This window comes from Spodoptera frugiperda, chromosome 13, assembly GCF_023101765.2.
Source record: "Spodoptera frugiperda isolate SF20-4 chromosome 13, AGI-APGP_CSIRO_Sfru_2.0, whole genome shotgun sequence".
NCBI lineage: Eukaryota > Metazoa > Arthropoda > Insecta > Lepidoptera > Noctuidae > Spodoptera > Spodoptera frugiperda.
The window spans coordinates 2,098,575-2,124,420 of NC_064224.1; the positions used below are offsets into that span (position 1 = coordinate 2,098,575).

Consider the following 25,846-nt stretch of genomic DNA (forward strand, 5'->3'; position numbering starts at 1 on the left):
AATATTGGTCATTGGAAGTTGGTAGTTGGACTGGAGATAGCAGTTAAAAAAACATTCTAGGGATGATGATCGGTCTCATAGTTTTTTTTCGGAAACACACAACCCATGAGATGCCTGACAAAAAACATTTTTAAAGACGAGTAGTTAATTAGTAATGCTTATTTTGCCTATTGTTAGAACCATCATTCATAACAATAAGGAGCTTTCTTTAAGTTATATCTATGTAAGAACATAAACGCTTCTATGTAAGAAACCGAGAAAATAAATACCTAGATAGATAGAGAATTAAAGACCGTTTTTCTAGACAGTAATAAATCAAAATAAAATGGTTTTCACAGCGTTTGGGCAGCCCAGACGAAAGTTATGAGGTTAAGCACCCAACATGTTTACCAGTTATTCAAGTTTTGAGATTTATTAATGTCTGGCGACCCCGCGATACTTTTGAATACCTACTAGTTAGATACGTTTTGTATTAGGATGAACGAGAGAGATGACAGAATGAGCTGAAGCTTAGAGCTTTTAGATATACGTATGGTAGGTATTTGATTTTAGATAGGCAGTTCCCTAATCTACAGGCTGATTGTTCATTTTACCTGATGAACGTAAAATAAATAAGGTATCACAAATAACTGTGGAAGAGCCACGCTTCGGCATGAATAGGCCGACTCGGCGGAGTGATACCATAACCTCTCAGAAAACCGTCGTGAAACTACGCTAGCGTTGTGTCCCGTTGTGTGAGTGACCGTTACCGGAGGTTACCGGAGGCCCAATTACTTACCCCCCATCCTAATCTTCCTAATCCCCGATCCCCCAACAAGTCTTTAATTGTTAACCCTTAAAAGGCCGGCAACGCACTTGTAGCGCGTCTAATGTTTTGGGTGTCCACGGGTGGTGGTTATTACTTCAGATTGGAATAAGTCCACACACTCGCCGCAGGATCCCAGTCCCAGAGGATCTCGGCGGATGTGGCGGTACAAGTCAGCAGATTGGGATGGGATGCGATCTTTCTTTGCATCCTATCCTTGGCGGCCTGTTTGCTTCTCATCCAGTGACCCGTCAGCTTGTGCGGATGCCGTAGCGGGGGTGCTGCGTCAGGGCATGGAATACTACATCCCATTCTCGGACGCAGCATCTTCCGGTGGCACTCGTCCATGGTTTGATGCCGACTGCGGACGTGCTGAGGCGCGAAAGCATGCGGCATACTTGGCATGGGCGGATGCCAGGCGCCGTAAGGCTGGCGACACTCCTCAGAAGAAGAGAGCCTTCAACCGGGCTGCCAAGTCATGCAAAAAGGCACTGCGGATGGCTCGGTTCAACCACATTGGCCGAATAGGGAACAAACTGGCTTCCTACCCAGCGGGGAGTAAAGCGTTCTGGTCCCTAGCCAGGGCGGTTGAATCGAACTTCTGCCGCCCCTCACTTCCGCCTCTCCTGGGGCCTGACGGGACGCTGGCTCACACCGCAGTAGAGAAAGCGAACTTGTTTGCTTCCCTATTTGCGGAGTCTTCACGTCTTGATACTGGTGGCGCTATGCCTCCTTCTCTACATAACGTTTGCGAGACAAAAATGTCGAAAATTCGCATCCGACAGAAGGAGGTATATAAGACGTTGCGTAATCTCGACGTGAATAAGGCCAGTGGACCCGACGGAATCCCAGCCGTGGTTTTAAAAACCTGTGCGCCTGAGTTGTCTCCAATCCTGACACGTCTGTTCCGCCTTTCCTTAGAGACGGGTCAAGTGCCGGTTGCATGGAAGCTGGCCAACGTGCAGCCTGTGCCCAAAAAGGTAGTCGTGCCGACCCCAATAATTACCGACCTATCTCGGTCACGTCCATACTCTGCAAGAGTATGGAACGTGTGCTTAACAACAGGCTCATGGCATACCTTGAAGGTAACGACCTCCTCAGCGATCGGCAGTATGGGTTTCGCCGCAACCGATCTACTGGGGACCTTCTTGCGTATGCCACTCACATTTGGAGCGAGGCCATCGAGAAGCACGGGGAAGCATTAGCTGTCTCGCTCGATATATCTAAGGCCTTTGACAGGGTATGGCACGACAGTCTTATCGGCAAGCTTCCTGCGTATGGACTTCCCGCTGATCTGTGCAGATGGATTGCAGACTCCCTGACGGATCGGTCAATTCGAGTAGTCATCGATGGCTGCTCGTCTGACCAATTTGGCATTAACGCCGGAGTCCCTCAGGGGTCAGTACTTTCAGCAACGCTCTTTTTGCTGCACATCAACGACCTGCTTAAGCCCGGTATCTTTGGGTATGCGGATGACAGCACAGTTGTTGAAAGGTATGTGTCCGATGCGCGGACTAGCGGAACACAGATCCAGTCTCTAAGAGAATCAATGGTCGAACGGTTGAACTCGTCCTTGAAGGCGGTCTCCGATTGGGGTGACGCCAACTTGGTCAAGTTCAACGCTACCAAAACCCAGGCGTGTCTCTTCTCTGCCAAACGGAGTCAATTTCCGCTGACTCCTACTTTCCGAAATGTATCCGTTCCAATATCGGATCATCTTGAGCTTCTGGGCGTAACTCTATCGCCAACGCTAAACTTCGGTTCTTATATAGAGTCGAAGGCGCATCTGGCTGGTAGGAAGTTAGGTATCCTCTCGAAGGTGAGACGGTACTTCACACCGAAACAACTACTGAGCCTGTACCAGGCGCAGGTTCGGTCATGTATGGAGTACTGTTCTCACCTTTGGGACGGCTCGGCTGGACACCAGTTGGATGCGCTCGAGCGCATTGAAAGGCGTGCCAAGAAGCTCATCAATGATGATGCGCTTGTGGAGGCCCGGCTTCAAAGCCTTGAACACAGGCGCAAGGTCGCAAGCCTTTCCGTTTTTTACCGGATACATTTCGGAGAGTGTGCAGGGGAACTGCACAACTTGATTCCCCCTAGTCCTTTCCATCAACGAACCACAAGACAATCGGCGAGGCGTCACCGTTTCATGGTGGATATCCCACCCACTCGCACGAAACGCTTCGCTTCAAGCTTCTTTGTGCGAACTGCTAGGGAGTGGAACTCCTTGCCGGAGTCTGTGTTTCCTGATGGGTACAACCTGGGTGTCTTCAAAGCCCGAGTGAATAGGTTGCTTATGGGCAGACGTGCTCCACCGTAGGCCGCATCATCACTTACCATCAGGCGAGATAGCGGCCAAACGTCGGCCCATTCAATATAAAAAAAAAAAAAAAAAAAAAAAAAGGGTCCCCTTGATATGATTATGTAACAAGCTTTTGATGTAAATAATTAGGTACCTACATGATTTGGTAGGTAGACATGATGTATGCAACAAAATTACGAGTGCAAATTACTAGGCGAAGTACCGCGACCCTTTTTTTCAATAGACGTAATTTCTTTTGAAAAATTGTAAATATATACCCAACTGAGAATAAAATTATATATTTTTGGTTATAATGTGTTTTAGTGGTGTTTGTAAACATATTATGGACAAACATGTTCTAGAAAACAACAAAATCAAGAAAAAATAACAGATTTTTCTTAATGAAATTGTATTTTTTTATCTTATTTGCAAATAATTGAGAATACTTAGGTAGGTACTGAAAACTAAGGTAGGTATTTGTGCAATTTGAAAATTAGGAAGTTAGGTAGGTACCTATTTGTTTTAATTTTGCTTTAATAATGGTTTACCTGAGTCATCAAATAAAAGTACCTCCCTATTTAATGGAATCCGGGAGAACACCTGATGGTAAGCCTATCAGCGCCGACCATGGACACCCGCATTACCAGAGGGGTCACTAGGGCGTTGCTAACCTATCAAAAAGTAGGACAGGTGCTCTTTTTAGAGATACATAAACTAAGTTCCACTTACTTGAGAGCAAGCCATAGATTCAGATAGTACTTCAGAGTTCTTCAAGGTATTAGTGGCAGGTCCTGTCAGGATGAGTACCAGGGCGTAGCAGGTCAGGGTGTACCTTCCGACGCGGGAGAAGAATTGAGGGATCAGCAGGAAGACTAGGCATCTAGGGTGGAAGAAAATTACTGTTAAAGTATATTATTTTTATTTTGCTTGTGTTCCAATTCTAACCATTCAATTTATCTAACGAACTACTAAAAAGCAATCCAGAAAAAATGATCTGAGACTTGAAAGTATGCTGCACCCTTAGTACGAATTTGCTTTACGTTTAAAATAAGCGAAACGGTTGGTTTACTCGAGTCGGCCAATCAGAGCGCCGAATGCGCTCTCGTTTCGTTTTCGTTTAACGTAAAGCAAATTCATACTAAGGGTATTTATTGTACTGTAAGTTACTTTACAAATAAATCTTTAAACGGAAAGCAATGAACCGTTTTTCTCTATTAGACACCACACCGCTAAGTAGAAAAAGACGACAAGTGAAGCATACCTACCTACTGATAGAATCTTGCTTCCAAAGTGGTGGGATTGATTTCTAGGTCATGAATGTTAGAAAATAAGTAATTTGAATGTAGGAAAGTGATGATGAGATTACCAATCCTTACCTTATTCTATAGCTAAAAGCCAAGCCCAAAGTAAGAAGAACGCCAATGATGGAACTCATGATGGTAGCATGAATGAGAGATATAGAAAGCTGGAAGACGAAAAACATGAAGCACAGATACGTCAGTATGATGCCTCCCACAAATCCCATCACACTCTTCAACAGAAAGTTGGGAAATGTCTGATCTGTTCGCAAATACAGGAAAAAGTTTGCCACACTGCTGCCTTCAGGATACCATTTCTTGAATGTTCTTGAAATCCGTTTTTTTGTATCACGTCTATAGTGGCTCCATCTTTGGGACAACGTCTGTTCCATCTGCGTATTGCCCAACACTATAGAATTGATTTTTTCTCTTTCATAGTTTAGTCTGTATTTTTCTATTGTTCGCGCCTTCCATAGAAGGGCGAAGAAAGCCATGGTGGATGGCTTTTTATTTAGCTTTGAACGCTAAAATTCTCGTCTTTGTATAGACGAAACACATTTTTAGTGAATCTATAAAAACATCGCGTTTATACAATGAGTAATGACATGACAGAGGCCTGTTGTCACTTTTCTTTTTCTTCTTTTCTGCCAGTTCGAAAATTCAAAGAGTTTTAAGTACCTACTACAGATTGGTATGCATTCTTCTTGGTTAGTTTATAAAACATTTGACTGCACGTTTGGTACAGTGGCTGGGCAACCGTTTGTTGGACAACGTGGCGGGAGTTCGATTCTGGTTCGAAACAATTCCTATAGAGGTATAACACTATCTCGCGAACCGTTGCTATACTTATATCAGTAGGCACTGGCATTTCTTACTAAATTATTAAGTTACTTTTTACATGGTGTTCCCTAACTCTAAACTGTTACGTAGACATATAACATCGTCTCCAAACTCGAGTTTAAGTACATAGAGATTCAAGTGACATTGTGAATAATTTTATAAGTGAACACTGAACGCGTCCATAACTTCTGCAAAGGAAAGGAAGTATTTATTTACAATTGGTACGTGTTTCATTGTACACTGTAATTGTGCGTATTGAGTTGCTGCTGTATTCAAGATATTCAAAGTTCAACAATAGCGACGAAGTTCGTTGACTTAAAATTGTCAATAACAAAATTAAAATGAACTTGCCCTGTACACGGTCTTACAGTTCTGCGCAAGACGTCCAACATGCGCAGATCACTGCAATGCTACAAAATCAACTTCACTCCATTGCCTCAAATATCGTGAAAAGATAATCTTTTTTGGAATAATACCTATCTAAACGGCATAATGCAGATTTTGTTCAGTATTAGTGGTTATTAGTTAGTGTTAGTGAGTGATAATGTTCAAATAAATTGAGTGGTCACAAAGGTTTTTTAAGTGTATGAATCAATTAAGAATTCATTGAAGAAAACGTAAGTGAATTAAAGTCTTGCTGTATCATTCCATCAGTTTCATGAATGTGGATAGGTGTAATTGTGTTAATTTAATATAAATATTAGAAAGATTATAATTAATTCTTAATACTTTCTTTACCGACATTTTGAGGACCTTTTTCATGGTTATACAATCTACAAGCTATAAAATAAATCTGCATAGTCATAAAGTCAGTACCAGACATCATAAAACTTGTTCACGATTTCGTTTTCAATAAAAGACTTTAATATAACAAAGTACAAAAGTTTCTAAAGCAGGAAATTGACAAAAGAGGTGGATGTTTTAAATTATTATATTGAACGTGATTTTAATTTTTAAACTCAAAATTAGTACTGACAGTCAACTGTCAAAATTTAGTTGACATTTTGACAGTCGTTTGTTTTTTTAATTTTCGGGATTCGAATGTTTTGAAATTTGAATTAATTTTGTTGTTTTGTTCCAACAATTCAATTTAAAACCTATTATTCTTTTATTTAATTTTAATTATATTAATTAATTTAAAAATGAAGCCTCCTGTATTAAATATTGGTATGTAGCTATAAGCTATTTCATTTATTTTATTTTGCCTTTTATTTCATATTTTAATTTTTCAGTAGTTTAAAAAATCAAAGACATTGCAGTTAGGGACTTGAAGATTTAAAGATAGAAGGTAGGAGGATTGGGCCTCCGGTAATCACAATCACATGTCGAAACACAAACCGTGTGTTGTTTCACGTCGGTATTCTGTGAGACCGTGGTATCACGCCGGTCAAGCGTCCTAGTTTAAACACCCAATATGTAATACTTTATTCGATGCAAACCTAACATTAACTTATTTTTCTCAGATCATGGACAACGAGCAGCCTCACCAGGAGTTGGTGAAGTGCGTGGTGGTGGGAGACACGGCCGTGGGCAAGACTCGGCTGATATGTGCCCGGGCATGCAACAAGCACGTGTCGCTGTCACAGCTCATGACCACACATGTACCGACCGTGTGGGCTATAGACCAGTACCGGATATATAAAGATGTGAGTTGTTGAATTATTCATAGAATTTTAGGATAATCATGCTTTTTTTAATGTTTCACACTTCCACAGTAGAATTTTAACATTTTGAAGTTCATCTAAACATCATACTCTAAACCTTTGTCGTATGAGAAGAGGCCTTTGTTCAGCCGTGGCCACTTAAAGGCTGTTAATGTGATGCGATGTCATAGATGTTAACCGTTTTGGAAACACTGAAACTAAAACTCTGCCTCGTTGGCCGAGTGGTTGCAACTGCGACTGCCGGGCAAGGGGTCTCGGGTTCGATTCCCGGGTCGGGCGAAGTATCACTGGGCTTTATTCGGTTTTTCGAAAATTTCTCAGTGGTAGCACGGAGTCTGGAAATGTGCCCGGTATATGGCAATAGGCTCACCACCTATTACATGGGACTCACAATATAAATTGTGAAAAGTGGGTGTACACAGTGGTATTACGAGCCATAATGTGCACCTCTGCCTACCCCTTCAGGGATTAAAGGCGTGGCGATATGTATGTATGTATGAAACTAAAACTTGTTGTACATAGTTACTCCATGCGATTTATTTTTTGTTGTTTTCAAACAAACATTTTCACATGAACATAACACCCAGATAGCCCTGAGCCACACTGTGACCCCGTCACTGTGTTAATCATATAACCAAATCTGAAGAATATTTTGAATTCTATAGTCATGATCTGATTTTGAGACTATGACTTGGTTGTGAACAGCTTGTAATTAATTTATTTTTTTATAAACAGGTGCTAGAAAGATCTTGGGAAGTGGTTGATGGTGTGAATGTATCACTGCGTCTATGGGACACCTTTGGAGACCATGAAAAAGATAGAAGATTCGCTTATGGAAGGTATAATCATGAACATTTTAACAAATTTCTTTATTGTCAATTGTCTTTAACTTAATAGAGTTGTTCCATCCAACTAATTAAGGCCCCAAAGGGGCTCATGTTTTTCTTTATTTGTAACGTGACGCCTTTTATCCCCAAAGGGGTAGGTAGAGGTGCACAGTGTGGTACTTAATGCCACTGTACATTGTACACTTTTCACTATTTGTGTTACTATATACTGTTATGTTAGCTATTATATATGTTAGCCTATTACCATATACTGGACAATGCCAGGGTACTTGCCAATACTGAGAATTTTTCGAAAAACCTAATCTTTATTTCTGCAATTTTTTTTTAAGCTTTTAGTATTTAGTACTGAACCCAATAAATATTTTTATAAATAGGCCAGAGCTAGCTGGATAAAGAAAAGACAGAGTAATTCTGTCTGGGCATATAACCTTTTTTTTTTTTATGACGGTGGGAAACCTTTAAAAGGTGCTTAGCTTTTTAGGGATAAAAGACTAGGGAGTGTGGGATTTTTACCAAACTAAAATCACTCTGGTGGTCACCCTCTACACCTGTAAGGGACACCGGGTCCTTTAAGTAGACCTGCTCCAGAGCCCCTAGGAATCTTACCTGTAATGCAATACTTATTTTTACACTTTTGCTTTCAGATCTGATGTAGTTCTCCTCTGCTTTTCTATAACAAACCCCATATCTTTGAGGAACTGTGGGGCTATGTGGTATCCCGAGATTAGGTAAAGTATTATTCATCAATACAGATTTTAGTTAATAGACTTTCTACCTTATCATTAGGATGTAAAGTTGAAAATTGAATGAATAGTTTTCAGCTCTAGTATTTTTAATATTTTTTGTCTATATCTTTGTTATTTGATTTCAGACGATTCTGCCCTAATACACCGATTTTATTAGTGGGATGTAAAAACGATCTACGCTACATGTATAGAGACGAAACATATTTAAATTATTGTAAAGACCGCAGCCCTTTTATTAGGTGAGTAATTTTTTCTAAACAATATATATGTACAAGTGTGGGAGAGCCACGCTTTGGCACGAACGGGCCTGCTCGACTGGAGTGATACCACGGCCTCACCGAAAACCGACGTGAAACAACGCTTGTGTTGTGTTTCGTTGTGTGAGTGAGATTTCCCGAGGCCCAATTACTAATTAATCGGATGCAATTAATTAATGAGTTTGCGCGTTTACCGCGTTGATTATTATTAAAGGCCCCAGATATAGTTTGAAACTAATCGTGCAACTTCGTCAAACAGACATTTAAGCTATATGACTTACATTAATAAGCCATCCTATCTAATTCATTCATTATGTTTAACATATAAACGTAACTATAAAGTTATAACACAAAAACTGACTTAATATATTATCTTCTTTTAAATCCTACAGGGCTCCAAGAAAAAGTGACCTAGTAATGCCGGACCAGGGTCGCGCCCTAGCGCATGAGTTCGGCATATATTACTATGAGACATCGGTATTCACTTACTATGGAGTCAACGAGGTTTTCGAGAACGCCATCAGAGCTGCCTTGATTGCTAGGAGACAGCAACGGTTTTGGATGACTAACCTGAAGAGGGTTCAACGACCTTTGTTACAGGTAGGTTAAAATTATGTAGTATGTGTAAGCAGTATAATTATATTTTTCACCATTCCAGCTCTTCACATGGGTAGACACAGACTTCATATTTGATTTATAATTTCTAATTGTAAGTCTGTAATCGCCAACCCCATAATAACGTGGTGATTAATGCTCTAACCCTGTGTTTGCGAGGCCCTTTGGTCAGCTGTGTACTTATATGTTGATAATATGTCTAAACTGTTACTTCCAAAGTATTTGCGAAGCGTGGAGATTATGGTAAATCTTTACGTAGAGGGTTAGTTTTTAAGGGGGATAATCATCCAATGATTTCTCCCGCCTTGGGCTAGGCGAGAAGGAGTATCAGACTCTTACTGACTAAAAATGGACTGACTTAGGCTGTAGATGTTGTTCTTAATAATATGTTATTCATTACATTACTTAAAGTTATCATCTTTTTATAAATATACTAGTTTCTGCTCGCGACTTCGTCCGCGGAAAATTAAAAAAATTTGGGTTGTTACTACCCCTAACATTTAGGGAAATTAAAAACAGATGTTGGCCGATTCTCATAGATACCGGATAAGCACAAAAAATTTCATCAAAATCGGTTAAGCCGTTTCAACGAAAACTGTGACACGAGAATTTTATATTTTAGATTTATTAAGGACGCGTTCTCAAATCTGACGTAAATAAGCTATTTTTCAGTACATATTACGACCAAAAGAAACTTAACTGAACATAACTAACAATTACAATAGATAGATCACTTCTTTATCTCCAAAATATTGATTTGTAATGTGAAAAAAGTTATATTTTATTATTGCAAACACGATTTTTCTTTACCTCTTCACACAAAATTGACAAAAAAGGGTTGAGTTTAGGAACATTTTACTGCTACTACACGCATAATTCTGAATCTCAAAAAAATATCCCGGGGAAGCAGACATAATCAAAAATTATACCTTGGGAAAAAATTACGAAAATATTTCAAATTGTCTCGGAAATAAATAAAAGTTCCCGTTTAATTTTTTCTCCTATTTTGCTGTCAGACATCAACTTTAAAGCGTAGCAATAAGGGTTATTTTATTTGTTTACTATTTAGATTTATTGGATAGAAAATGTCAAATGAAATTTCAGTCTGCGCTCGAGCGCTGTCGTGGGTGGACGCTGCGTCGCCTGTTACAAAAAATGGCCTTGAAAAAGATCGCTGTACGAGTACAAAATATTTGATATTATACTTCACAAACCAATCTTGATATTTTTACCGACTTCACAAAAAGGAGGAGGTACTATGTTCGGCTGTTTGTATGTTTTTTTTTACACATTCTGTACGAGCAACACTTTACTGAATATAGAATGTTTCGTTATATTATTTTGAACATGAGGTTAAATCAAAATCCAAGATGGCGCCGACAAGATTTGCCAACTTTCCATCATGGGTGTCATTTTCATGGTTTTTGGGGTCGCTTATAGCGAATATGGAGTCAAAATCAAAATCCAAGATGGCGCCGACTAGATTTGCCAACTTTCCATCATGGGTGTCATTTTCGTGGTTTTTGGGGTCGCTTATAGCGAATATGGAGTCAAAATCAAAATCCAAGATGGCGCCGACAAGATTTGCCAACTTTCCATCATGGGTGTCATTTTCATGGTTTTTGGGGTCGCTTATAGCGAATATGGAGTCAAAATCAAAATCCAAGATGGCGCCGACTAGATTTGCCAACTTTCCATCATGGGTGTCATTTTCATGGTTTTTGGGGTCGCTTATAGCGAATATGGAGTCAAAATCAAAATCCAAGATGGCGCCGACTAGATTTGCCAACTTTCCATCATGGGTGTCATTTTCGTGGTTTTTGGGGTCGCTTATAGCGAATATGGAGTCAAAATCAAAATCCAAGATGGCGCCGACAAGATTTGCCAACTTTCCATCATGGGTGTCATTTTCATGGTTTTTGGGGTCGCTTATAGCGAATATGGAGTCAAAATCAAAATCCAAGATGGCGCCGACTAGATTTGCCAACTTTCCATCATGGGTGTCATTTTCGTGGTTTTTGGGGTCGCTTATAGCGAATATGGAGTCAAAATCAAAATCCAAGATGGCGCCGACTAGATTTGCCAACTTTCCATCATGGGTGTCATTTTCATGGTTTTTGGGGTCGCTTATAGCGAATATGGAGTCAAAATCAAAATCCAAGATGGCGCCGACTAGATTTGCCAACTTTCCATCATGGGTGTCATTTTCATGGTTTTTGGGGTCGCTTATAACGAATATAAAGTGAAAATCTAAGTTCAAGATGGCGCCGACATAAATATATAAATGACCATGCCAGATCCTGCCCCACTTAATTTCATCAATGTACAAAAAATGTAAATTAATCAAAATTATGCAATGAAAATAAGACCCTTGGTTACTTAATTATTATTCTGATAAACTTGCGGATAAAAATTAGGAAATAAAAAGAATTTTAAAAACCCAAGGCCTATTTCCTGTATTTATCGCGACCCTCTGCGTTTCTTAGTACGCTTGCACAATGAACAAAACGAGTAATTCAATAAAAAAAAAGATTTATTAATGTAATGTGTACGAACTTTAATATGAATTTGGTTTTAATACATACTGCTAGTTAATTTTTTTTTTATAATATATATTATAATGAATGCATATTATAATTATGATTTCGTGTTTGAACGTTGGTGATTAGATGTAACGAAACCTCATTGGCGCACGCCAATGAGGTTTCGTTACATCGTGTGTCATTATGTCCAAAAAGTCATTATTTGACATTCGCTCTGTCTGTTCTGTTTACATTGTTGTTTCGTTATGATTATGAATTAAAGTAGGATTACTAAAGGTGATATTGGTGATGAGTGATGACATTCCTTCCTTTCATAGCTAAACACCCTATGATAGCATTGTAATTTAATTATTTCTACCATTATAACTGCAATTAACCTAACCTAAATGTAATATTTTGTACTTAGATTCATATAGAAACCGCAAGATCTAAAGGCTTTTAATCATGTTTTTAGTTATCACTAATAGAGCAGCAATAGAATGCTACATTTGGCATGTCTGTACACTATATTTTTTTGGTGGGACAAAGCTCTATAGAGATTCTGGCATTGTCATTTTTCGACATGAGTGTCATTGTTGTGGTTTTTGGGGTCGCTAATATCGAATACGGAGTGAATCATTCGATTTTATAAAAATTGTCTTCTTCCGGAATTAATTGACCCAAGACAGGCAAGAAATATGAATTTACGGGCTCATTCCTCGCATATTCAAACAAATATCGTGAAAATAAAGAATTGATGTTTAATTTATTTTATGTATTTTCTTTGTTTGTTCCACCCAGGTCTTGTCACGTTCGTTACCATAATTGTTTTTTTTTATCTTGGCGACCCCGAAAACCATTGATATAAAACCATAATAAAATATACAATGTGATAGGGGTGAGACTTCTAACCCGTTAAGGCTGAGTTCTACATCTAATTTTATCGACAAAAGTCGGGGGTCGAAGGGGTCGAATCCCCTCCCCTTAAAATTATGGCAATTTTAATATTTTTTTTACTTTTTTTGATATCAAAGGTTGTATGCGTCGTAGAAACAAAAAAAAAACGACAAACGGTAGCTAATAACCTTGGCTAACTAATTCATTACTTTTTTCAAATTTTTGATAATGTTTTGGTGAGAAAAAAATCATTTGTGAATTATTTTTACCGAAAAAATCACAATTTTTAAATATTTTCAATTAGGGGTTCAACCCCACATATTATTTTTTTTGTCGATAAAATTAGATGTAGTACTCAGCCTTAACGGGTTAGAAGTCCCACCCCTATCACATTGTAGATTAAAAAAACTTAAAAACATGTTTTTGTGATGAACCGAACAAAATAATTATAATATTAATACTAACAGTAGGCGGAAAATTTAGTATTGTTATGAGAATAATTAGTATAAAAGATATGGCGAAAAAGTGCTCATCACGCTAAATATCTTTTCTTGAAAGTATATTCAAATCTCTTCAGGTTCGGCTGGGCTGGAGTCCATGTCAGGGATTCTACATCCTCGATTTTCGTATGGCGCTAAAATGTGCTCATCACGCTAAATATCTTTTGTTGAAAGTATATTCAAATCTCTTCAGGTTCGGCTGGGCTGGAGTCCATGTCAGGGATTCTACATCCTCGATTTTCGTATGGCGCTAAAATGTGCTCATCACGCTGAACAACTTTTCTTAAGATAGTATATTCATATCTCTTCAGGTTCATCTGGGCTGTTAAGTGTCCACGTCAGGGATTCCTGACCCTTGATTAATTTCTACGAGGTATTAATTTGCCACCGGTCCTTGATAAGTCTACAAAGTTTGAACGAAATCGGTCCGTTTAAAATGGGTAAAAATCGAGTTGGAAGAGGTCGGTTATATAGAAACATACAAACAAACACACATACATACATCCTTTACATATGAAACTAAATAAAAGCATGTAAAAAGTTAGTTTTGCGTTGGCACCATTTGATTTTTGATTTCGAACGCTTACTTTCCGAAAACTATGAAAATGACACCAATCGAATAATCCGAGCCCAAATTCGGCACTGAACGGAATTGAACAACAGATAACACAAAACATTTGAGTCTACGCACGCACTAAACAAAATAAAAATATTAAAAAAGAAAGTAAGAAAATATTCAAACTTTCAAAGTATCAAGTTCATTTTGTCATAATTTCCGCAGCTATCCGTGCGTATGTGTGTATTGTCGAGAGTCGTGTCAATGTAGTGATGCGATTCGATACCTGTCAATTATGAGAACGCGTCCTTAAGAATAAATGTAATATTGTCCAGGCCCCATTCCGCCCCCCTCGTCCCATGGAGCCCGAGGTGGCGGTGGTGAACAGCACGTACTTGGAGAACATGACCACGCTACTGCGGCAACAGGTAACTTATTTCATTTAAAATAAAAACAATAATTTCTAATAAGGATCATTTTTTGACACGAATGGGTTGGTTCGACCGTTTGGAGTGTTTGAGTGAGGTTACTGAGAGCTCAATTCGCCCTCCCCATATCTCTTTATCCTTAAATCCCTAAATCCCAAACGGCAGGTAACGTATTTCAAAATCAAAATCAAAATTATTTATTTCGAATAGACCGGGAAGGTACTTTAGAACGTCAATTTCGAAAACTATGTTCTCTGGTCCAATGTAATAATCAGTTAAACTCTATTCACTAACTTTTTTACGATATAGGGCGACAAATGAGCAGACAGTTCACCTGATGGCCCAATAGACACCCGCAAGCCCCCTAGTGGAGTTACAAGTACATTGCCGTGTTTTTGGGGGCTTGGATTTTAAGGATTAGGGCTCTAGTAATCTCACTCATAGGGCTACAAAACAAGCGAGCACGTTGTTTCACGGCAGTTTTGTGGGTTCCGTAGCCAAATGGCAAAAAACGGAACCCTTATAGATTCGTCATGTCTGTCTGTCTGTCTGTCCGTCCGTCCGTATGTCACAGCCATTTATTTTTATGTTCATGGTATTACTTTCGTTCTTATTGAAGAGTTGCACGTTCAGTTGTGCATTTATGGTCATATTTTATATAATAGTTATAACCAATATAATATTTGTCCCCCCAGTATTTCTCGGACATGGTGATAATATGCGGCGCGAAGGGGTTCCCGGTGCACCGGTTCATGTTGGCGGCGGCGTGCGAGGCCTTCCACCGCCTGCTGGCCACGGACGCCGTCACCCTCTCCGCCGACCTCGCCCGCAGCTCCAGCGAGAGCAGCATGGTACGGATACTGATACAGGAAAACAGTTTTACTAAAGTCTATTATAGACATATCATCATCATCAGTCGATTTAGTCTATTAGTCCTCCACGTAGAACGACAAATAGCAATATACTAGACATATACACATCATCAATTTAATTTTATACATTATCATGATCTGCTGATCAGTATTTTATGCTTAAAATACTTGTGTCCAGTATATGGCAATATAGGTTCACCCCCATGGGACTTTAAAAACAAATACAACAACAATTTACATTTTACAGTGGCATTACGTACTGTAGTGTGCACTTCTGCCAACCCCTTGGGATTAAAAGGCGTGACAATAAAGATTACCATAATTTCAGAATGATAACTTTCTCATTCAAATAGTTTAAACAATTATCAAAATGTTAAACAAATAATCGTTTGCAGGTGAGCAGTATGGGCGAGGCGACTACGGGCGAGTTCAACGAGGACACTGAGTACTTGATACGACAGGACCAAGCGAAACAGATGAGGTAAAGTCACAGGATGTAACATTTCTTGGGTATTTTAGTGCAGCAAACGAGCAGATGAATTACCTGAAGTCGACCATGGACACTCCGCAAAACTAAAGAAGTTACAAGTGCATTGCCGATCTTTTGGAGATGTGAATTAAGGATCAGCACCCTTAGTACAATTTTGTTTTTCGTTTCAAGTAGGGGCTCTGATTTGCCGGCTCGAGATAACCAACCAATCAGAGCGCCGAACGTACTTTCGTTTAATATTCATACCCATATTAAAAACTGATATCCGTACAGCTTCTTCGAGGATTATGATCCTTTTGTACTATTAGCGAACCTAATTACAATATTTATATTGTTTCTATCTGAAGACAATATGTATACCTAATGTAACTGCTATACTTCCAGGGTTTGGGATCAGATAAAGCGTCGCTCGTCGTGTCAGATCCTGCCTCTGAGCGACAGCTGTAAGAAGCCTCCGGACTTGTATCGGGAGGTCAACCATCCGGCCATTAACTCCATTAGAGTTGTCAAGGTAACTACACAACAAATAATTTTGGTTATTGATAGTTGGTAAGCTACTAGTTTATATGTGTGTGTCCAAGTCACACACATGTGGCATCACCCTCGTGGTCAAAGAAACCGAAGTACTTTACATCCCCATCATTCTTCAAGATAGTTTTTTAACTATCTTCAAGCCCAACAACAAACTACCAACCAAGATTTAGCTAATCCCTCCACGCATAAGGTGGGGAACTAGTAAAACACATGTATGAACTTTTAAGTTACAACCGATACTTGTAACTTAAAAGTTCATACATAAATTTAAATACAGGGAGTAAACGGATCATCCCGTAAAACGCTACAATATGTTTTTGTTTTTATAATCTTAATGTTTTTAGTTTTCATGTAATATCAGTCAGCTATTCCGACTATTTTTACATAAAACAAACATTGAATTTTAGTTTACCATCACCTGGTTTTTTTACACTTTATGTACATTGATACAATGGTAGACTTAATGCCAATTTGGCATTCTTTAACAGTTGGTTCCGTTTACCCCTTGCATATTTAAAAAAAACATATTAAAAACCCCTCTATATTCCTTCCAGTGCGACAAAATCCAACACGCGACCTCCCAAACACAAACCATAGTTACTATGAGCAAGTTAATATCACAGACTGTCATGCAAGAGATCATCAACTTCATATACACCGGCGCTTTAGACAGCAGCGCCTTCAAACAACAGGTCAGTGGATATACAACTCTAAATGTATAGATATAAGGTTTGTTTTCTATGTGGTTTAGTGATTAAGTGATGTTTAGAGTGTTCTGGAATATTGGTGAAAGATATTTTGGGTTTTTGATGCTTCTTTTAAATATTATATGACTATAATAAGATTTAATGTAGAACCATTGAACTATAATAATGAAGCAACATCTGTGACTACTAGATTTTTAATTAAATTGAAGACTATTATAAAACTAATTTCGTTTAAGAGTTTCATAATAAAATATTTTGTTACCTATCAATCTATTTTCAACTGTCTTTTAACACAAACCATACTAAGTTAGTTAAATAACGATGTCGTTGGCTTTCTTAATTTAATACTTTTTAATACTTTATATTTAATAATTTCTATTCTAACTTTCGTGAGACATATAAAATTAATTATCATGTTATCGGCTTACTAACTTGTTAAAAATCTAAAATATACTAGAAAAATCAATGTTTGCAGTCATTTTATCACTAAACCACTTATCTATTATTCTATTTTAATATTATACAAGCTTTGGCTTTGTATTAGTATTTAAATATATTTATATTTTATTACAATTATGTGTATTTTAAGTAATTATTATTAATTGTGTTAAATAACTTCGGCTATACTCATGCTGTTTCATTATTAAAAAAATCCTTAAAAATCTCATTACTAGTATCTACACTAGTGTTTTCTTTGAAAGAATTTAAAATTAAATTATATATTGGTCTTAAAAGAATAAACGTTGCCCCACCCTAGGATTATCTCCTGTGTCGTGGGTATGTTTACAAACATACAATCACACAATCACACAAAGAGTCATTCAGTATTTTTTTTTAATAATGAGACAGCATTACAATTATATTAATTTATATTTAATATTTTTCTACTCTGTGCTTCCATTTTTTATTCTATGTATTACCCACAAAATAAAATATATTGCAAAATTAAAATTATATATATAAAATTAATAATTTTATAATAACAAAAATGTTTTGCAGTCGGCTGCTATCGGATTGTTACTGGTAAACCCTATTGCAATAAATTAATCAAGCCATTAAAAACAAATTCATAATTATTAATTTTCGACCATTATTATTATTATAAAAAAATAATCAGCACCCATTTTTTTATTGATGTGTTTTTATTTACTTTGTAGTCTATCATATTTGTGTTTTATTGCACTCTCTAGAGGTTTTGTGTATTATCAAACATAACTACGGTTTTTCATACATTCGGTTCTCATGATCCGAATCTCTCAATGTATAAAAATCAATTGCTGTTCGTTAGTCTCGCTAAAACTCGAAAACAGCTTGACCGATTTGGCAAAATTTGGTCTTGAATTATTTGTCCAGGGACCTACCCTGGGCTTCCCTTAAAAGGTGAGACAATAAATCTTTGAGACTAGTACAATATAAATAATTTCCTGTTCTAACCTGAACCTGTATAATTATGAGTCCCGGCCGTAGCTTGAAACTAGTCGAGCGTTCTCGAAGAGTTAAATTAATTCCATTATTTTAGAAAATAATCAATAATTACGGCAATGTCATACAAAATAAATACTCGTACTACAAAACCTGAGGAAGTGTGATAAAACCATTCTATTCATATGTTATATTCATTAGATATTATCACTTATATTGATTAAATAGCTTCATAACTTAGCATACACCTTCAACTTCGCTTAGCTTTGGATATTAAACCATTTTAACGCATTTAGCTCAAAATATTATTCACGAATTTGATGAAATAACTCTTGATAACCAAATTCATGAAAAATATTTTATATTTTACCCAACCACGAGACCTTGGTCCATTTTATTTTCTAACAAGCGTTACTTAATAAGATTTCGATAAATACTTTCTTTTGTACTTAAAGGTAAGTGATAATTTCGTGAAAAAATCTCCACATGTTTTAGAGTATATTTGCTTAATTTTTATAACTTCTCTTATTTCGTTATGTTTTATAACTTTCGTGTAAAATATTACAAATCATTGCCACTTAAGGCTTTGCTATCTTAGCATTGCAGAAAAATCATATTAATTTATCATTAAAAAAATATTGTTTGGCGATAGTCCGACTAAAGCTGAAAATATTGCTACACCATATACATTATTAATAAACCTACTAATTATAATGATTCGTGCTAATGTTAAAGAAATCCGAATTATAACTCCGTAGTCTGAGAGCCCATATAAAAATAAATCATAAACTCCACTCCACCGGTCTAAAGATTATTTCTTCAATCATTTGTTTATCTTTTTAATTTAGTTTTCAAAATTGATGTATCAATTTAATGGTGAAAACGCAAATAATAATCAAATATGTAGTCTAGAGAGAGCCATGCTTCGGCACGAATGGGTTGGCTAGACCGAAGTAATACCACGGCATCATATAACACTGGCGTGAAACAGAGTGTCAGACTGAATGACTAAAAACCCCCCGTTCCTATCCTTATTTCGAGCCGGAGCCCCGGTAACCCGCTAGGTCATTCACAGCCCCCGTCAGGCATCGACCTTACTGGCCCCATTAGTGATGATCTGATAACCTAAAATTGATTGTCCCCGATAAAAAATATTAGCAGGGTGTACAAGAACATAAGTATTTAGTAATGTCGGATTTTGTTAACATTAGCTAGAGTTTGTGGGTGATTTTTCAAAAAGCTTTAACTTTTATTTAACAAATCATTATTCTCCCATGTTAAGCATCGTGGTAGCTTATTATCGTGCTTATTTTTATTGGATTGATTGAGAGCAGTATCACAGTTTAATTTATTGAAACCCAATTTGGTGTTTCAGTCGGCAGAATTGTTAACTGTTGGTTGAGAATAATGACGTCGTTAAATTGTTGTAATTTTTTTGGAAAATCACCCTTGTCATGTAACTAGTATATGGCAGTATGTGGTGACTGGCAATATTACGTTGTGCAGGAGATCAGACAGGCGGCGGAACTGCTAGGCTTCCATGAGCTCACCAAACTGAGCCAGTTCATACTGGACCAACATCTGTTGTTCGACAAGGGATTCATGCTGCAGTTTCATACGGTGAGTCCATTCATTGGGTGTTGTTGTATGATTTGTGGAATAATATCCTCATAATATCAAACAGGGAATAAGAATACATTAGATTAGTAATATTTTTATTGAGTATACACACACCTTGTTTGATTTTTTTAAAACGTTGCCCCTACATTTGGGTTTTCTCCTGTGTCGTGGGTGCGTTTACAAATATACAATATCAGATTCACATAACACCCAGACCCGGAAAAACAATCTGTGGATCACACAAAGACTTGTTCCGTGCAGAAATCGAACCCGCCACACGTTGCACGGCCACCGCGCCAATTGTGCAGTCATTGGTAGTTAACTTATACTTGCAATGCTAAAATTACTTAGCATGAGTTCGTATCGATTGACGCGGTTGCCATAGCAGATGTATCGGGGTTGCATATTAAAGTGGAAAACCCAACAGCAGGAGGCAGTTAACCGTACGGTTCGCTGCTATAAGGACGTAGAACCTAGACATTTACATTAGTACCATTTTAGTTAAACCGGTATTTAAACTTGTCGTCATATTTCCCCCCAGCCTCTAGGCGGTCGTCTCCGCGACATGTACGTGGAGCGCGCCCTGTTCGCGGACGTGACGTTCGACCTGGACGACGGCATCCACCTCGCGCACCGCGCCGTGCTCATGGCGCGCTGCGATCCCATGAAGGCCATGTTCCAGGGACACTTCAGGGAAAGCACTTCTAGGGTGGTAAGTACACTGTTATGTATAGAAGTTTATTGTACACATGCACATGCAAAACTAATTTATTTATTTATTTAGAAAAGCATGCATAATTTTATAGCTTAAGCCCATACATTATACAGATAAAGTGGTTAAAATTGACTACAAAGAAAAAAAAGAAAAAAAAATACAATAAGTTTAATAACTTAGTATAAACTGACCGTCGAATGTGCGGAAAGATCATACAAAGCGAGACCATGATAAACTGGTCTAATACGGCTCGATGTATATCCGTGTGTACAATTATCGGGGTTGAATGTGAATTATTTGAAATTAGATTTTGCGCAATAGTTGCGCAACGGGATGTTTTGCGCGATGTATTTGATTTTGAGATAATATAACATTTCTATTAGCTGGCTTGTTACTACACTTCGAAAGTAATATCTGTCCTGTTTTACTACTATTGATGTCTTAATGACGACTAAACAGTCATCAGAGTTAATATAGTCAATTGAAAATACAAATCAAACCTTGAAGTTTTAGTATCTTCAATAAACCATCGAATTTTTGTATTTATAACTTTTAAAGTTATAATACATATTTAAAATCATATAAATACACGTCTTTGAAATAACACTTTCTTCCCAGATATCGTTCCCGGGTGTGAAAATGTACGCGTTCCACATTCTCCTAAGCTACATCTACAGCGATAAGATACCAGCGGTGGACCCCCTGCGGTGTTTGGAACTGTTGGAGCTAGCTAACAGGCTGTGTATGAACCGCCTCGTCAATCTCGTGGAGGCTAGGGTCATAGACCAACTGCAGCAGAGAGATCGGTGAGTCAAATGATAGAATCTTTCTTTTTATGGACCGCCCATGGACACCTGCAATACCAGAGAAGGTACAAGTGCGTTACCTGCCGTTCTTAACATTTATTTGCGTAAACTGGAGGCCTACTCTAATTCAACGAAAAACGAAGTTTCGTCCGACCCTTGCAATTTTCAAAAATGAACGAATTAAATAAAGATAAGTAAATAGTTTTTGATTTGAAATTAAGATTAAACGAAACTTCGCATTCGAGAACCGGCACGCCCCCAAAGATTCTGAGTACAAATTATTAGCATTATTTTTTACTTTATCAACTTGCATTATCTTAAATCAATTAAGTTATTATTAACAAAACGCGTGTAATTAAAGATTCCTTCCTTGTTCGCAGAGTATGTGGTGATGACGATCAAGTTGTTGAGATAGCACTGTCACTCCTAGAGCCTGTTAAGGTGAGTGACATCCAAACGATACATTTTAGTAATAAAACAGTTGCGCAACATTTGCGCAAAATCAGATTTAACGCAATGGTTGCGCAGAGCAAATACTCGGCTTGATTTGCGCATGGAATAATTCTTCCGGGTATGGATGTGATGTGTCAGCCAGGAACTACAAAAGATACAACCATGGATATTTTCATGGATATGAATAACTGTCTTGGATCCCGCAACGTAATATATCAGAAGATATTATTAGAGGAGAAGAAGAAACTGTTGCATCTATGGAATCCGAGGCCATACAAAACTGTAATATAAACCTTATTGTTTGAATAAAGAAAGGTTATGTTTCGTTGCAGCTGCACAACGCGCACAACCTGGCGGACTGGTGCATGTGGCGGCTGTGCGGGGCGTACGACCGCGTGTGTCGCGCCCGGCATCTGTCGCAGCCCTCCCGGGACTACCTCTCCGACAACCGGTGGCCGCCCGTCTGGTAATACACTGCTTATTTATTTATATACGCTTTATTGTACACATTTAAGTAGCCTAGGTTACATACATTTTAAGTCTTAGGCAGTCTTATCACACAATGGTGATTTCTTCCAGACAACCTTTGTAGGCAAATCTTGCGCTAACGTCGCGTCACGGTCAGCGGTGACCCATATTGCGTTCCACTTGTTAAGATAGCTACAAATATATTTGTCATTGTTAAGTGACAAACAACTCTAACAAGATGCACAACTACAGATCGCCTTAACTTACTAATAATAATTGTTTATACACACGTCCCAAATTCTGCAAAGATTTGACCGGATAATTTGTCACGATCCTACTTAATAAATAACAAATTCGTTAATTTATTTATTCTACTTTAAAGGTACGTGAAAGAGTACGACTACTATCAGAAGTGTGTGAACGAGCAGAGTAAAGAACAGAAGGAGCTACGGCCCACCACTTCTCTGCAAGCCAATCAACAGACTGGCTGCCTATGTTTTTCTAGTAAGTACATGTTTTATAAAACTCTCTTATTCTCACAACAACTTTTTAGATTCCTATAGCACGGTCAAGATAGACATTTGACCTTGATGTAATTCGCAGAGCTGAAAATTGGCATAGACGTTAAGTACATCGTTATAAACAAAAAATGAAAAATCCACATTGATCTCACATTTGCAAAAAAATTCAAGGTCAAAAGGTCCAACTTACAGTTTTTTAATTTTTCTTGAAAATGGTATGCGAATTACGTCAATGTTGCAACTTAATTACGTCTATTTTGGCCGAGCTAGTGCAAAACTCTCGTTTTTCGTCCAATAGGGAATAAGTTATCATATCATTGGACGTTCAATATAAGACAGCTGTAGTGATTGGACAAAACCACCACTTGCTGTTACATTTGCGTCATCTGGTGAGCAAAAACAGTAGCATCTATTGACCGGCTAATGGGGGCTTGGGCGGGGGCAATTGGTTTGGCCCCGCAACGTCAGATGAGTTACAGGGTGTTGCCTTTTGGAGATTGGGGATTGTGGGGTATTTGAGTTTTTGTGCATTGGTTATGTTATGAATGTCATAATATGTTATGTAGGCAAGGTCCGGCGCGCCAGCGAGGCGGGCGGCGCGGACGTGACGACGGCGCTGTGTCGCGCGGGGGACGCGGGGGGAGCGGGGGCCGCGGGGGGCACACAGGACGCGCCGCCGCTCTGACACCTGCCCTACTGGAGGTAATTACTAAATATTACCTTATTCACAGCCTTGTACACTCTTTGACACTAACACGCACTTACTGGCCGTACTCAGAGACACTTTATTGATTACTTTAGTAACTATTAAACGGCCCAGCACAGAAGTTGCACTAGTAAAATGTTCGACAATACTCGACCGCATTATAGACTGCTTAATAAGGTGACCAGACTTGCTTCAAGACATGCTATGGACATTTATAAGCAGCAAAGTAGTCGAGTTACTGTTACCTCAACAAATAGAACATAAGTAAAATACAAATAATTTAACTTTTCGTTATTAGTTTCAATTCACACCAGAGCTTATAAGTAATAAATGATAATAATATAATTTTCAACATACATACATACATAACTTCACGCCTGTCTCCCATGGGAGTGGGCAGAGACAATGGACCGTCAATTTCTACGACTTCTATAATTTTTAAATTGGTATCAAATTAATTCCAGGTCTCTCCGGTTCGCGGTGCTCCTGCCAGTATCGATGTGCTTCATGAGCACAATACTGACTATACTGATACTTTTCCACGTCTACACTTAAACACTGCTCACTAGAATACTTGTCGTTGCACTAATATATATTATGGAACTATTATGTAATAATATAATACACGGCTCCGATCGAGGGAGGCTGGTGTTCTGACATCTCGAGATTTGCGCAAGTACAGTCGACAGTGATCGTCCGTTTAAACTATACCCAAAATTTATCGGCCCACTATCATCCCTACAGAGTGGACTTCCCTTGGGTGCGAACGAAACGGTTCAAATCCACGTTCCTAATCAGTGCAGCCAGGGAATGGAACAACCTTCCGACTTCTATTCTTCCTGGGAAATAGAAAAATAGCCCGGGTCTTTTAAAGGTCGGAGTGAATAGGTACTTTCTAAGTCTGTGTGCGTGTCTTCGACCACATTTTCTGGCAGACAGTGGGTTGGGAGCCAAACGCAGACTTATCAATGCTAAAAAAAAGAATATAATTACTTACCTCTGTAAATTCTGACCCTTTCTCTCTGTAACTTTGAGCTATCGAGAGTTTAACGCCGATAAGTTCGAAGTCATTTGGATAAAAAGCATTTTTTTTTCGTTCGAATTTCCAAGTACATAAAAATATATTGATTTAGTTCAAAATATAAAAAGATTTTCTAGAGACCTCGTGATAACTTTTAGAGTCGACTGTATAATATTGGTTGCGCAAAGTTTTATAGAATTGCGCAAAGATAAAACATTTGCGCTAAATTAAATGATGATCAGAAGTCAATTATGAAAGTGTTTGAGAACAATGTTTGTTGGTTAAAGTATTTGGTTTATATATAATATGTAACAATTGTGTATTACTTTTCTTCTTATTTATTTATTTAAACCTTATATATTATTATGTAGTGGAAACTTTTTTATTATACATATGTATTGGAATCATTTTTAAAATATATTTCTTGTAGCATAAAGGTTTGTATTGTATATCCGTTTGGTAAATTATTTCTAAGAAAGTAAAACACCAGCCTCAGAATACGGTCACTAAGCGCAGAGCGAAATTCGACCTTATTAAAAATAGTTTTAGTCTATTTTCCATTATTATAAATTGAGTTGCGTTCGCGGCTAAGTTAAGCGAATTTAGGCTCAAACTCTTAGACTTTAAGATCTCGTTTACACTGTTTTACTTTTTTTATTTGTAGCAGTTTTCTAAAAGTGGTTTCTAAAAGTTCACTATGGCTTTGTTAATGGTTAAGTATTTACTTTGTGTACCCTTGCCATCTTATAAGTATAAGGATTTATGTATTAAATGTACGCTTAGAATTAATTTTCAAAAATATTTCATATAATTTGTAACTCAAAATGTATATTTTTCTACACCGCCTGTACGATTTGAGTCGTTAACACAAAGAAATAAGGTTTAAAATAGCATAAAGGGCGCAGTTTTGAAATTAGCGTAGCTTGGTGCTTGTAGTTTATCAAGTTTAGGATCTTTTGGAACGAATTTTGTGTCAGAAAGATGGTAATTACTATTTCTTATCGGGGTTGCCAGAGAAAAATATTTTTCTGCGTTTGGTGTTGCTGTCTCTAAAATACTCTTATTTAAAATTGTGGTTTAATTAAATCTAAATTTACTTCTGTAAGATCAACAAAATTGTTTTCAATTTCTTATGTTCAAATACTCAAACGTCAAAAATAGACTGAACAACTTAAAATTTCAGTATTCGGACGTTAGATATTTAACTATATTATACGTTTTCAATTCTTC

The 25,846-nt window shown here is 37.8% G+C and overlaps 2 protein-coding genes across 7 annotated transcripts in view; one reads left to right on the plus strand and one right to left on the minus strand.

Annotated features, from left to right (window-relative positions):
* The window catches only part of LOC118270849 (uncharacterized), a 37,025-nt gene extending 31,988 nt beyond the window's left edge, over nt 1-5,037 (minus strand). For 3 of the 5 annotated variants that reach the window (XM_050697842.1, XM_050697841.1, XM_050697844.1), the window contains exons 1-2: nt 4,487-5,036; nt 3,840-3,990 (exon numbers count right to left, since the gene is read on the minus strand). In XM_050697842.1, the coding sequence (XP_050553799.1) occupies nt 3,840-3,990; nt 4,487-4,902 (567 nt within the window). In that variant the 5' untranslated portion in view covers nt 4,903-5,036. Of the gene's footprint in view, nt 1-3,839; nt 3,991-4,486 lie in introns of all 5 variants that reach the window. The other 2 variants (XM_050697843.1, XM_050697845.1) reach the window with 2 other exon arrangements.
* A 414-nt stretch (nt 5,038-5,451) lies between these two features.
* LOC118270670 (rho-related BTB domain-containing protein 1) lies at nt 5,452-24,454 on the plus strand. Of its 2 annotated transcripts, XM_050697851.1 has the most exons (20): nt 5,452-5,865; nt 6,712-6,894; nt 7,648-7,751; nt 8,405-8,488; nt 8,632-8,745; nt 9,156-9,363; nt 14,189-14,281; nt 14,977-15,132; nt 15,549-15,634; nt 16,028-16,154; nt 16,732-16,869; nt 17,884-17,907; nt 19,813-19,926; nt 20,468-20,638; nt 21,260-21,447; nt 21,828-21,888; nt 22,233-22,366; nt 22,751-22,872; nt 23,456-23,591; nt 24,060-24,454. In XM_050697851.1, the coding sequence occupies exons 2-19, from the start codon at nt 6,715-6,717 to the stop codon at nt 23,572-23,574; spliced, it is 2,223 nt and encodes a 740-aa protein (XP_050553808.1). In that variant the 5' UTR covers nt 5,452-5,865; nt 6,712-6,714; the 3' UTR covers nt 23,575-23,591; nt 24,060-24,454. The 2 variants fall into 2 exon arrangements, with proteins under 2 accessions (XP_050553808.1, XP_050553809.1); XM_050697852.1 differs by lacking the exon at nt 17,884-17,907.
* Nucleotides 24,455-25,846: the final 1,392 nt, after the last annotated feature.

Bases quoted from the DNA above. Each gene is read 5' to 3' on its own strand.
- LOC118270670 (XM_050697851.1), top strand. From the start codon at position 6,715: ATGGACAACGAGCAGCCTCACCAGGAGTTGGTGAAGTGCGTGGTGGTG. The intron at 15,133-15,548 runs GTACGGATACTG...AATCGTTTGCAG, and splicing joins GCTCCAGCGAGAGCAGCATG to GTGAGCAGTATGGGCGAGGC. The intron at 16,155-16,731 runs GTAACTACACAA...TATTCCTTCCAG, and splicing joins ACTCCATTAGAGTTGTCAAG to TGCGACAAAATCCAACACGC.